Source organism: Sminthopsis crassicaudata, chromosome 5 (assembly GCF_048593235.1).
Source record: "Sminthopsis crassicaudata isolate SCR6 chromosome 5, ASM4859323v1, whole genome shotgun sequence".
NCBI lineage: Eukaryota > Metazoa > Chordata > Mammalia > Dasyuromorphia > Dasyuridae > Sminthopsis > Sminthopsis crassicaudata.
The window spans coordinates 218,131,268-218,145,405 of NC_133621.1; the positions used below are offsets into that span (position 1 = coordinate 218,131,268).

At 56.2% G+C, this 14,138-nt stretch overlaps 1 protein-coding gene across 1 annotated transcript; it reads right to left on the reverse strand.

The window, feature by feature from the left end:
• Positions 1 to 314: 314 nt before the first annotated feature.
• NXPH4 (neurexophilin 4) lies at positions 315 to 10,746 on the reverse strand. The gene is made up of 2 exons (XM_074269924.1): positions 10,423 to 10,746; positions 315 to 2,092 (listed from the first exon to the last, which is right to left on the reverse strand). Exons 1-2 carry the CDS (start codon positions 10,477 to 10,479, stop codon positions 1,187 to 1,189), a joined length of 963 nt encoding a protein of 320 aa, XP_074126025.1. The 5' UTR covers positions 10,480 to 10,746; the 3' UTR covers positions 315 to 1,186.
• Positions 10,747 to 14,138: the final 3,392 nt, after the last annotated feature.

Consider the following 14,138-nt stretch of genomic DNA (forward strand, 5'->3'; position numbering starts at 1 on the left):
TAGTCTCACTGATACCTATGTCTCTTCTCCTTTCCCTACTATAGACAGTGTCTCCCCTCTGCAATGTGTCCTTTAAGGAGCTGTGTATTCTCACTGATTTTAGAGGCACTCTTCCGTTTTTCTCAAGGAGCATCTCTGCCCTCTCTTCCCAGTGTCCCTCCCTTCTCAAAACTGAATTCCGTCTCCTCCTCTTTTCTCTTTTCACTTTCATCCCCACTTCAGTTTCTCCAGTTACTCCCAGATTGGAGAAGGAGGTCCTCATGGTACCACATTTTTCCTCAACTCCAGCCACCTCTGGAAAGGGTTCACACAGATTCATATTGGATTTGATTTTATTTTCTTCCCTTTTCATCTGACTTGGGGGTGGGAGAGGCATAGAAAAATACGAAGCAGCAAGAAGGAGAGGCAGGATAGGGCTGGACACCACTGTCAATTGAGGAAGGTCAGCAGGGGACTAGCAGCTCCCCATCCTTTCAGCTCTAACTTTTCTCCTACCCCAGCTAGGGTCTTGGATGCTCACAGAGAGGTGAATGGGTATCATAAGGGATCAGGCATAATAAAGGTGGGGGCTAGACATTACAAGAGCAGGCCAGGCATTATAAGTGGCCAGGAATTACTGGAAGAGAACTGGAGTATAAACATCTTGGGGTAGTGGACTAGATTTATAGGGAGCTAGGTTAGAAGATTTGGGGGAGGAGCTGTTGACCAGCACTGGCTTTGGCAAGGGAAACCCTCGTTGAGCTACCTCCCCTTTTCTTCTCTCCTCCTCCCTCTTGGGAAGGTGAAGGTGTTTGGGAAGGAGGGACTCGGGTCTACTGGGAAGGGAGACGGACTGGAAGAGGACAGAGCTAAGGTGAAGTGTCTGGAGTCCTGGGCAGCAACACTTTTTCCGAGGTGGAAGGAAAAATCTTAAGAGGGTGAAGGAAAAGAGAGGAGATATATAGGCAAGGAGAGATGGGCGGAGTTCCCACTGCCCTTCCCTCCAAATGAAAGCCCCTCCTCCCTCACTCTGGTCGGCACCCAGGCTTCCCTGTCTGCCCAGCTGTTGTCCTCCTCTGATGAGATCCCGGGACAGAGGAAATGTGGGAATATATTTGGGATGAGGGGCTCTCCGATACCCGCATTTGCGGGAGGATTCGGTTTCAGGGAAGCAAAGGGCAGTAGAGCTGGGGAAACAGGGGAATCGTTATCCGAAGTAGGGGTGCTCGCTCTGGAAGTTGTAGTCCGGGCACACCTTCTGCACCAGTTTGTAGTCAAAGCTGAGGAAGGAGACGAAGATGCAGATGACTTTGAAGGGTTTGGCGCAGAGCCACGCGGCCTGGCTCTGAGTGTGCTCCGTGAAGCACACTTGCGATGGGTCGTACAGGCAAGGGCGGTGCTTCCGGGCTCGGTTTGTCTTCTCATACTCCACGTGGCAATTAAAGGCCCGAGACTCCTTGGCCCCGGGGACTCCCAGGGCTCCACCCAGGGGACCTGCCAGCGCTCCCCCGAGGGCACCTCCCAGGGTTCCCCCCGACGGCATCCCTAGTGATCCCCCCGAAGGCACCCCCAGGGGAGACCCTAGCCCAGGGAGGGCCGCTCCCTCCAGGGCCAGAGTGGACTGCAGAGGGTGCGGTGACGGCCCGGTGAGCAGGACCCCTCCAAACTCTACAAGCTTTGATGGTGGCACTATACTGACGCTTAGGTTGCCCAGGCTGGAGGAATTGTGCCGGAAGTAAACGCTGAAAGTGCCGTTGACGTGGTCCACTATCTTGCCAGTCACTAGCAGAGAGAACTTGAGGGTGTGCACCCGGAAATAGAAGTCCCCCCAACCAAAGATCTTCTTCGCTCTGGCTGCTTTGACTGAAGGCTTCCTCTTGGTGCGTTGTGCTGGGGGTGCTAAGCCTGCCCCAGCCCCTCCAGGTCCCCCAGCTCCAGCCCCAGCCCCCGTATAGTTAGTTGGCCAGGCCCAGTTCCAGGTGTCGGCAGCGCCGTAGCCTTCCGAGGAACGCGGGGCCGGGAAGAGGCGGCCTGAGGAGCTTGCTCCAGCTCCAGCAGGACGCAGCTCCAGGTAACGCGGGGTCCGGGACACCGGCTGTTGTGCACTGGAGGCCTGAGGAGTGGGAGAGGAGGGGGGGAGGGAGGGAGAGAGAGGGAGAGGAAGGAAGAGGGAGTGGTTGGGAAGGTGGTCAGCAACCCCTTCCCTACTCACGCCCCTTCTTTCTGTGAACCCCGGAGAAAGCGCCAAAGATACAGTATCTTCCATTTGTCTCACACCTCTGTTTGCTTTTTCTTTGAACCCTGTTTATGCTCTTTCGGTCTCCACAAGACACCCCCAGTCCCCTCTATCCCTGAACCAGCTGTCCTCGTTACCCTTCTTCCCTTTTTGGAGAAGGCAGAGGGCGTCAGGCTCTCGATTTGTGGGGAGAAAGTTAAACAGGGCAGGAAGGACAGGGAGGCGGGGGAGGCGAGGCGAGCCGCTAATGCGGCCTGCTCCATCTGTGGCCCCCGTGTCTGCTCATTAATCAGGGTAGGGGGGCAGCAATCTATCAAAATCCGGAGGTCGTCTCAGGGGACTGAGGCGAGAAACTGCGACTCAGCAACTCAGGGCCGGCCAGATGGGGCTGAGCCAGTGCGGACCCCGGCGGGGGGTGGCAGCGGGAAGGAGAGGCCGGCGCTGAACCGTCTCTTCCTCCGCTCCTTGCGCTGCCTCCCCGCCTGCCCAAGCTGCCGCTGTACTTTTTTTCCCCGTCCGAGGGGGGCGCTGCGGAGCAAGAGAGGGAAGCTCCGAAAGTTGCCCTGGAGAGGGGCTGTGGCAGAACGGTCAGACTTCGAGGACCGAACCCCAATCCCAACTGTTCCCCAAATGAGATCCCCACAGCCTTGGAGTGGGCAAGCGTGGAAACCTCTCTGCCCCCAAGGGACTTGTAGGAAAGAGGAAGGAGAAGGGCCGGCGGACCCCTCCTGGGCCGCTCCCCAGCTGGCGCCCCCTCCCTCTCTACTCCCGCTGTCTCTGCGTGTCTCAGGTGGCGGCCGATCCGGTGAGACAGCGCTGGCGCGAGTACAAGATGGATCGAGAGGCGGGAGCGGCCGGGCCAAGCCCGGGCCATCAATTATCCGGGGGCGGAGGCGGAGGGGGGGCGCGGGGAATGGAGGAGGCGAGGAGAGGGAGAGTGAAGAAATATGGAGACGCTGGGAAGCTGGGGGAGCGGGGGGGCGATGCGTGTGCTGTCTGAGTGTGCGTGTCTACACTGGTGCGAATCCTAGCGTGTATTCCCTCCGTGAGAGGACAGGGCGTAAGTGCAGGCACTCCGAGTGTACACGGCTCTCGCGCACTCAGGGCGTCCTGGGAGTGTGTACAAACCGTGTGTGTGCCGCTGTGTGTGCACACTCCGGTGCGGGCCGGAGCCCCCAGCCTCAGAGTGGGGGTGGGGAGCCACAGAGCAGCCGGAATCTCCGTCTAGCCGCCGCCGCCGCCTCAGTCCCCGCAGCGCTGCGATCCCGGGTTATTAATGCCGCCGCCGCCTGCTCATCATACATATTTATCGCCCCCCCCTCCTCCCATCCCCCAGCCCTGCCCAGGTGAGGGGGGCGAGGGGTGGTGAGAGCCGAGGAGACGGAGACTAAGCCCCGAACGGGGTAACGAAAAAGAGGGAGAGAAGGAGAGCCGAGGGGAGGGGAAGGACCAGCCTCAGCTGGGGAGGGAGCGAGGGGAGCCGGGGCACTTAGACTTCTCAGGCCGGAGGGGCGTGTGCAGGGAAAGCCCGGGAGCCCTCTGGCCTCCGGGATAGGCCGGGGCGGAGAGCCAGCCACGAGCCGGGGAAGAAGGGGCGAGCGAGGCCGGTGTAGTCCTTTGGGCCAGGAAGAGAGCGGCAGAGAAGCGCTAGCCCCGAACTGTGCTCGTGCTCTTGCCCCGCGGAGAAGAAACCAAGCGCCTCATCCCCAGCCCGCCTCCGCTGCCCACCCAGTGCACCAGAAATCCGGGCTGCGGTGGTGCGGCGGCCGAAGATCCCGCCGCGGTCCGAGCCAGTCTCTTTCCTGGGACGTTCGAAGCTACGTTTTCCCTCACCCACTCCGAGCCCTTACCTGTGCCCTCCCCTGCCTCCTGCCCCTTTTCAGGTTTCCAAGCGTTCCCTGTTAGCACCTCCCATCTAAGTCCTGGCCTAAGGTCTCCCACCCCTGGGAGGGAGGGAGGGAGCCCAGCTAGGAAGAAGCCAACTCCCCAGAGACACACTCCACTGAAATAGGGGAGGGACTGGGGGGAAGCCGGGAGGGGGTGTCTGAGAGTCGCTTGTCCATCCTTCCTTCCCCACCCCGGGCGTCTGATCCCAGACAAATTGCTGTCTCGCCTTCTCTGATCCCTGCAAATCCCATGGCTTTGGTCCTTTCCCCCCCCTTCCCATTCACTGCAGGAGTCTGGGAGAGATGAAAGGAAAGTGTGCATATGTGGTGTGTGTGTGTGTGTGTGTGTGTGTGTGTGTGTGTGTGTGTGTGTGTGTACGCGCGCGTGCCCCGACCGACCTTGGATGGGGGAAGGGATAGTGACCGGGGCAGAGAAAGGGGTATATCTATGAGGAAAAGGAACTGAGAAACGAGAACAGAGAATACAATGAAATAAAAAATTTTTTTCTTCTCGGTCTTTAAGTTCCTTTCTCTATTTCTCCCTCCCCCCCCCCTTTTTTTTTTTTTACTCTCCGAGCCTCTGGGTCAGTCTCCGTCTCTATTTCTCTCTGACTTTGTCCCGGTTCTCCACCTCTCTCAACACTCTTGTTAACTCTTTTTTTTTTTTTTCCCCCTTCTGTCTCTGGTTCCTCGGTCTCTGTCTCTCCTTGTACTGATGTCATCGCCTGTCTTAGGGGCTGGGAGAGTCACAGTTTGATCCACGAAAACAAAACCAGGTATGTCTGGATCCCGGAAGATCCTGCTGATACCTTTGGGCCTACTTAGCTTCCTGATGAGGACTAGGGCTCCTTTCGCTTGTCGAAGTGGGGATGGGGCAGTTTGTTCAGAAGTGTCTAAATGGGGGAGGCAAGTGGGGGACTGGCAGAGGGGGGCGAACATTCACCGAGGCTTCGGTTTAATTAAGCTAATTGGGCACGGTGACATTTGCAGAGGGGAGAGTCGAGCGTGGTTGACAGCACAGGGTTGGGGGGGAGAGGGAAAGGGAAAGGGAAGAGAAGCTTGTCTTTACCAGAATCTCACAGCCTTGGGCCGTGGGGGTGGGGAGGGGGAGATGTATCACAAGCTGAAGCGGTATACTGAGGAAGTACTGGATGGAGGGAGAAAGGGGGGGGCTTTTCATTTCACCTCCTTCAGTCCCTGAAGGTGAGCAGTTGAGTGTAAGGGGGAAAGGGGTTACAGAAAAGCGTTAGGAAAGCATATTAATTGGGAAAGTAGAGGAATGTTGAAGCCTGGGATATTAGAGAAGCTTGAGGGGACCTAGGGCATTGCAGAGGGGGGAGCCCCACCACGTATGCCTCTCCCACTAATCTTCCTCCATTACAAAAAGAGGGTGAAGAGAATGGGGAGAGGAGTTTGGTAATGTGGGGAAAGAACTCTAATTTTGCTGTCCATCGGAGCCAAAAGGGCAGATGAGTGGATCCTGGGGTCCCTTTTCTAGCTTTTGCCCCCAAACCCTTCACAGATCTTTGTAAATGGGTACATAGTCGAGGGGCTAAGTCTGGAAAGGGAAAAGATGTAGGCTTATTTGGGAAAAGGTGGTTGTGAGGGCCTTTGGAGAACTCAATACCCCCCCAGCCGCATTGCAGGGATCCCCCCCCTTCCTGCCCCCACCTTGTCCCTAGGCGAGATCAGCTGAGAAGCACTGGGACAGTAGCCATCCCACAGTTGGTCGCTCTGGTATCTTAGGGCAGTGGTTTAGGGACCAGGAGGAAGGAGACTCAAGCTATGAGCATATACACCTCGTTCTCCATCCTCTAGGGCCCTAGTAAGACAAGACAATCAGGACAACTGGTGTTAGTGTCATAGGGTTATATGCTATTGGGAGTGGGGAGGGGGTCGGAAGGAGAATTCTCATTCTAATTACATAGAGTGGGCCGGGAAGGTTAGGTGGGCTACGCCAGGGCTGCAGAAGGAAAGAGAGGGGATCACGAATCACTGTGTGGGTGTAAGAAAAAAAAAAAAGAGTCGGACCCCAGCGTTTCTACTTTTGCCAGAAGCTTCAAAGAAGAAGGCTCTGTTACTCGTTTCCCTGTTGCTCTCTCCATCTATCGGTCCGGCCCAGCCTATATCCCCATATACTGGGCGCCCTCTCCCCTTAGCCTCCAGAACCGAGCAGAGATCGGTGTGGTTATTGACGGTGGTCACAGATCGCTAGCCCATTTTGCAAGGGCAGATAGAAAGCTTAAGGTTATAAGGCTTTCCAGAGGTCATGACTCTTGCCTCCTTGTGACCTTGGGAGAGGCTCGGGGTTGGGGTAGGGGTGAGAGAAAAGGAAGGGCACAGGGCTGCAGAGCTGAAAGGTCCTCTCTTAGCGTCTACCCCCCTTTCCCTTCCCCCCAGCCCGACTCCCGGGCCGCAGCGCAGGGCTCACTGCTATCTGAATTTTGATTTTATTTTATATTTTATTTCCTTGCTTCTCGGAGCGGGTGCCCCCCGGGAGCGGTCCGCCCCCCCTCCCCTGCCCCCCCAGCCCCGCGCCTCACTTTATTATTGCAATAAATGTGTCTATAAAGGCGCCGGCTCCGGGGCGCGGGACTGAGGGGGGGCGGGGGGCAGGGATGTAATTTCCCGAAGCAGGAGCCGGAGGCCGGCGAGGCGGGGTGGGGGTGGGGGAGGAAGGTGTTGGGGGGAGGGAGAAAGGAGGGGACTGGAGAGGGGAAAAGACTCATCAATTTCCACAGCCCTTGATCACACTCTCCCCCACAACCAAACCCTCTTAACACGCTCCATTCCTCGCTATCACCCCTCTGATCCCCGTTATCCCGTTCTTTTCCCTCGCTTTTTCTTCCGTTAGCCTGCTCTTCTGCTACTAATTCTTTTCTGTCCCCATTATATCTAGATGTATCTCTCTGCTCCCTCTATTCTGCTGTCCCTCATTATTTCTATTTGTTATTCAGCTCTCTCCCGACTCCCTCACCTCCTTATTTCAGTTCCCCTCCATTCCTTCCCGATTAGAAGCCGCGATGTTCTCAGAAGCTCTGATCGTAGGGCGACCACTGGACCCAGCCGTTGCCCATCTCGCTTCCCTCCCCGCCGACCTGGCCCCAGCTGCGGCCCCAGATTACCCCAAATCCCTGTGCGCTGCTCCCTTCTCAAGGCCGGGCTACGCGTGTCTAAGTGGCCGAGCCAGAGATTAGTAGGGGACGGTGAGGGGTGGAAGAAAGCGGGAAGCTCGGCGGTTGGAGTGGGGGGCGGCGCCCAGGGAGTATCGGGACATATCTCCCTAAGGCTGGATCCTGGGTTCTGCCCAAATGCACCTTTTTTCCCACTCCCTGCTGTCTGCTCCCAGGGTGGAGAGTCCCAGAAAGCTTCTACTCCGCGCCAGAAGCTAATTAGTAATTAGTGATTAGTGATTAGTTAGTATTGATCCTGCCCCGCCCCAGTTCCTGGCGGGTGGGCTTCTTCCCGAAGCGGCTTCATTTGCATGGGGAAGGAAAGAGACGTTCAGAGACTGAGAGAGGCAGACATACAGAGAGAGAAAAAGGCAGAAAAAAACCTAGGCAGAGACATTAAATATATTTAGAGATAAATAGAAAGCGAGAGAGTAAGAAAAACAGATTCTGAGAGAGATAGAAGGGGGAGGAGGAAACCATGAGAGACAGTAACTGCAAAGATAGGTGGTTAGAGAAATGGATAGCAAAAAGAGAAAGATGGATAAGGAGAAATAGAGAGATAAGAGAGAGATAAAGGAGGTGTATGAGATGGATGGAAAAAAGAAAGCTGGGTTAGACGGGAGATAAGGGGGAGAGGAGAAAGAAGAAAAGAGCAGTAAGATAAGGAGGAAGGTTGGGGTTTAATAGGCCAAGGATGGCAGATTGATAGGATGGTTTTTGTGGGTGTTGAGGGGGTGAATATTCCCCAGACAGTTCATCCCTGCTATTCCAATATATGAACCATACTTCACCCCCTCCTTCCCTCCTTAAAAAAACAACCCAAGGGCATTTAGACATGGATACACACTCTGACACATATCTGGCAACTACCCAGATTCTCATATATACTCTAAACACAAGCTAGCTCATACCACAGACTCATACTTAAGACATAGGTACACATACACACACACACAGAGAAATAGATATACTCACAGATCCAGATTACACAGATACACAGGTACACACAGAGATATATTTGGACACAGACACATATCTTCAGTCCCATAGGTACATACATTCACATGTATGGATACATACAGATTCACCGTGCGCAGTGCACACACAATCATTTTCACTCACTCTCCCCAAGTCTCTGCCAGATGTTTCATTTCCCTTCAGGGGGCAAGGAAATTAAACCAGCTTGGTCAGCTGGGGGAGTTTGGTTAAGGGAGAAAAGAGCTGGAGGTGGTGGAGGGGGAGGGCAGGAAAGAAGTGGGAGGCTGATCAGCTTCTGGGACCAGAGAATCCAAAGCTCTAGTTAGGAATCACTCCTTGTTGAACCTGAATTTCAGCAAGGTGGGCTTGTTTGTCAGAGGTATGATCCCCAAATCTTATGATAATTATGGTTTTAGTGGGGTCCCAGGGAACCCAAAAGCCCTTCCCTAATTCTCTGAACCTGGGACCTGGCAAGATGAAGCCTGAAGAGAGTGGTGGGGATAGTCTCCCACTGTCTCTGTCCTCTATTTAGCTGCCCCCTTTTTTCCTCCTGGAATCTGTGATTGGGGTGGGGAGGGAAAGAGAAAAAAAGTGATGACTGTGGCAGCATTAGAAATTTAACTTAACCCCTAGTCACCTTTCAGTTTCCCCCCACCAAGGTCAAACAGTCTGAGGGAGCCAGAAATTTGAATGCCTGGGATTTTGGATACTTAATGGACCTAGTCCTTGGTACTGGGTCGGCTGAAAGGAAAGCTACTAGGATAAGAGGGGTATAAGAATTGGGGGCGATGAGCTCCCCTTACCCCCATGATCATCCCAGATTCTGTTCACAAATAGATTAAACACCCCAAGAGAAATTCCAGTCTTCCCCAAGGAAGGTTCCTCCCTTTATATTTCTTGCCTCTTTCCAACACGAGGCCATCAACAGCTGAAACTGATTAGAAGGAAAGGACCACATTGGGGGCAAAGGAAGCTGGGGGGGGGCAGCAGCTCCATTCCCAATCCAACCCTAACCCTGTGGCAATGGGACAGGTCAGAGAAGACTCAGAATGTTCCTTAAATCACCAGCTACAGACACACACATATGCATTTACACACAGGAACACACAGATACATAGATAAACATTGGTGCAGAAATACTCAAATGAACACACCTAGCAGGGATTGTATGTGCAAACACATACATTCACACACCAGCACATACACACATTTACACATTGCATCTACAAGCCTTGGGGACTTGGTCAAGAAACACTTCTGTTCACAAACACACACAAGTGCACCAACACAAAAATGCACTTTTACTCCACACACAAGGACACCCTCACACAGCACACACCCCACACGTGTGCTCACACTGGGGGGCTAAGGGCTTCATCAAGAAGGTGCAAGGTACAGCTGTCAGGTTTCTGTAATTGAATGGCAGGGGACATGTTGCTCCCCCCTCCCCCCAGGAAGGCAGGGAAACGGGAATGGGAATCTCTCCAGTCAACCTGTGAGGTGGTGTGCCGGTGTAAAATTGTGTGTGAGCTTGTAAGCATATGATGCTCTGTGTATATGACATTGTGTGTGTTAGAGTGTGTGTGCGTGCAGATAAGGATATATACACACAGTGATACAACACATAAAATGTGCATGAAAGAGGAATTGGAGAAATGGACAAGGCGAGACAGCGAAACCGAAGGGAGAGAGAGGGACAGCGACTGGAAGGATACGGAGACAGGGATAGGAGATACTGTCTCTGTCTCACTCACCGTTGTCTCTCACACATTCGAGTTGTGTCTGACTCGCTCCCTTCGCCCTTTTCTGGAGGAGCACTTGGGGCCTGACCCTCTCCCTTACCCCCGCCTACATAAACTTGTTCTAAAGAAAGCGCGGGTCCAGGGGTACCGGGGTCTTTTTGTCAACCCGCCATCCACATTACCCCACTCCCCTAGGCTCCCAGATGCCGCGCAAAGTTAGATCCCGCCGGGATGGGGGATGGGGGTAAGGGGGACCGGAGCGGCGCAGAAGAATCTCCCCTCGACCCTACCAGTTCTAACCCGCGGACCCAGGAGTCCGAGACAACCCCCCTGACGCTTAGCATTCCCCCAGGGCCCTGGAGGCCCAGACTCCTGGGTCCCCAGCCCTTTTCCCCGCCCCCTACTCCCAGAGCCCCCGCCCCCCCTACCTTCCGCAGGAACCAGGGACTGAGGAGCAGGGCCAGCCATCCAGGGAACAGCCGCATCTTCCCGGGGCTCAGGGGTGGGGAGCAAGGGTTGGGGAGAGGTAGGCAGGCACCACAGGGGGATAGTCCCCAGGTGTGGGCGCCGGGGACTAGGGGAGAAGGAAGACAGGGAAGGAGAGGAAAAGAGGAGAGGAGCTGAGCGATGGACCTGGGGAACTGAGCGCAGGAGAGAGAAGGAAAGAGATTGGGGGGAGAATGAAGAGGGGGGTGGAGAGGGCGGGGGGAGAAAGTTCAGTCTGGCACCCGGGCGGGGGGGGGGCGGGACTCTGGGTCCCACCAATCCCGGGCCGCGCCCTCCACACCCCACCTCCCCCTCCCCGCAGAACGCGGGGAGGGGGGGGTGACGAGAGAAGGTGACTTTCACCCCTCCTCTGTCTGGAAACCACGCCCCAAGGCCACTCGAGAAGGACCACGCCCCCTCCCCATAGGACCACGCCCCCCTGTCTCGAGCCCTAGCAGCGAGGGTAGGAGCTGTCGCCTCTTAATATTTCCTTTTCTTGAAGGAAGGAGTGAAGGCTAGAGTGCCCAGATGCGAGAGTTGGGGTTATGGGACTGATTTTGAGGATATGAAACAGTAGGCTTGAGGAAGGACGGGGGCTTTTTGTGCTTGGCAAGGGGCTGTCAACCGAGCTTCTTGAGGGAGTTGTGTCTCATTGCAGGGGAGGGAGAAGGTTTTAGGAAAACACAGAAGACGGGCATTGAGGGCTCACATCAGGTACCTTAGATGAGCCGGGGCAAGGAGCCGGGAGGTGGCTGTCGTTCAAGGGACTTTAGGAGGGAGGGGTCCAGATTGAGATTAACCAGCTTTAAGATGGGGAGCGTGAAGTGATTGGAAGTGTCCTCGGAGAGCCTGGAGCTGAACTGGGGCCAGAGGAGCAGGAGGGTTAGGATGGGATCTAGGGCAAGGAGCAGGACATGAACGGAGGCGCCGGGAGAGGTGGGTGGGCAAAGCCTTTTAAAGGGGTGTGTGTGGCTGGTTGAGTGGAGCTGAGATAGAGTAAGGGGCATTGGGGTGGTGAAGGCTGAAGGACTAGATGGGGGAAGGGAGACGTCTGGAGGAGGAGGATAGGCCTAGTCCTCGGGGGCAGCATTGGGGGGGTGTCTGACCCTGCTCGAACCGTTTGTCAGTCCTATTGACAAACGTGACGGGGTTTCCGCCCGTGATCAATGATTCTCATCTCCTGGCCGAATGAGCCACCGGGCCCTCATCCATCCCCGTCAGCGACATAGCCGCCACCGCCGCCTGAGGCCCCCCTCCCACCAGCCCGGGGCCGGTCCCAGAGCAGCCCCATTACTTCCTTATACGCGGGCCCTTCTCAATCTCCCGCTTCCTCTCCTTTCCAAGAGCCCCGTCCCAGGTTGCAGGACCCCAGGGCATAATTAACTCTGGGACTCCAGATTCCACTCCATAAAGACCTCTAGAGCCCCAAATTACTAATCCATGACTCAGAGCTACTCAGTTCTCCCAGTTTCCAGCTTCCTGGACCCCCGACTTCTGACAGTGCAGGAGAGACCCCCCCCCCCCCCAGATCTTCAAGCGCTGTTTCTCATACCAGATCTCCCAGGTGTCTGGGAAAGCTTCCCTCGAATCTAACCTCCTCCCTGTCGGGCGGTCTCAGCCTATCCTCCACTTCTTTCTGCTTATCAAGCGCCTGACTGTCCCTGTCTGAATCTCTGCCCCGGCTGTCTCCCCCTCCCGACCCAGTCTTTCTCTTCTCTGCCCGCGGTGTCGCCAGCTGTCAGCTGTTGCTACGTACTGAGGCTGAGGTATGACCGAGACCGAGACAGCGACAGACAGAGACAGAGAGAAGCGCAGACAGAGCCGGACCCGAGGCCGGGGATCACAGAGCCTGAGCACAGACACCTATGGAGCTGGCTGCCTGCTCTGGGTGGGCGGGCTGAGACAGAAAATGGAGAAACAGGCTGGGAGAGAGACTGGGAATACACAGGTCTGTACCTGTGCTGGAGGGTGCGGCCCAAGTTGGGCTGGTCGGGCTGACCCGAGACCGCAGGTCACGTGGGGCGTCTGGCGCACAGACCTGGGCACCCAGGCTATCTCCCTCCCAGCGTTTGTGGGATGCGGTAAGCCTCCAGGTGGCCACCAGGGGCAGTCTCTAGAGGATGGAAGTCATCCCGTCCATCCCCCTGCCTTCATGCGCCCACCCATCAGCAAAAGTCTCCAGTCTCTCTGGGATGGCTTTCTCCAAGTAAACCCGAGCTCCTGAGGTCAGGCCAGGGCTCTACCCCGGGGCTTTCCTCCTTTGAGCGGGCTCCAGGCTTAGTTGTCACTCCTTTTCTCACCTTCTCTCCTTCCTCTTTCTGCCTCTCTCTTGCCCTTCGCCTTCTCTGTTTGGGGTAGTGAATGGAACTGAGAGCTTCGCCGTCTCCGCTCAGAAGTAGTTCCTCGGACCCAGACGGAGTGCGTGCGTGTGTGCATGTGCGTGTGTGTGTGTGAGTGTGTGCGTGTGCGTGTGCGTGTGTATGTGTGTGTGTCTGTGCATTTGTGGGTGGGGGAGGAGAGAGCCCCGGATGTTGAAGGGGAGTCAGGGCTGCGCCTAAAGGGCTAGTATATGCAGCCCCTGCCTTTCCCCTCTTCCCCTCCCCCTCCCTCCAAATTGCCTGCTAGCTTCGCGTAGCGAGACAGGCAGAGGATCAGGCGGCTCCCCGGGGCCGGGTACCAGGTGTGCGGCTGGCATCGTGAGCGCTGGCAAAAGCGGTGGCAGCTGGAAGGGGCGCCAAGCCAGCCAGCCCCACCTCCTCCACTTGGGGAATCTGGCCTGCAAGAGACTGGAGCGCGGTCGGGGTGACCGGCTGGACCCAGGAGTGCGGACACGGGGGCGGGGAGGAGATTTTCCTGAGGCTGTCCGGGAGCGGGACGGGGGGGGGGGGGCGGTGTGAGGGGCGGAGGCGGGGCAGGAGCGTGTAGAAGTTGGGCTGGGGGCAGAACGGGCTGGAGATGAGGACTGAGTGTCTGTGTGAGCATGTGTTGGGAAGAGGAGTTGGCTAAGCGAGATAGGGCTGGAGAAAGGGCAGTGCGCGGGGGCGGGGGCACCCATCTTCCAGGCTGGCAGGTTTTTGTGGAGACAATGTTGACGCCACCTGGCGGCCATCCTGAGAGCGAGCCCCCTAGTTGGTATATGAGGTGGGGTCGTTCTGGGCGCATCCCTGGGAGCCCCAAGTCTGCGGGCTCTGTGTCGACCACTAGGCGGCGCTTCAAGAGCTTTCTTTGGGTGATTAAAGGTCGATCAAGGAAGATCTCTCATTTCTGGAAACACCGATTTATTCCCCGAGGCATTCTTGTCAACCTTTGGGGGACCGGGAAAGAGGTTGGGGGATTGTGGAAAGAAAGGCGGGGAGGCCGTAAGGAATCGCGGCTGGCCGGGCACGTGTCCGTTCCTTATGCAGGAAAATGCCAGATCCTCCGGCTTTGAATCCCTGGGAGAGGGGAGCCCTGTGAGGAGGAAGTTAGGGTCTCCGTGGGAAACTGTGTTACACCAAGGATAGGAAGAGAAGCAGCGGTTCCGAGCAGGAGTCCTGTGGGTCACCCTCTGGGTGGGCCGAATCTGGGGCCGGAATTCCTTAGAGCTTGAGCTGCTTCCCGTAGCCAGCATCTTGTCTCCAAGGGTGTGGATGCTCAGTGAACACACCCTGCCCCGAGA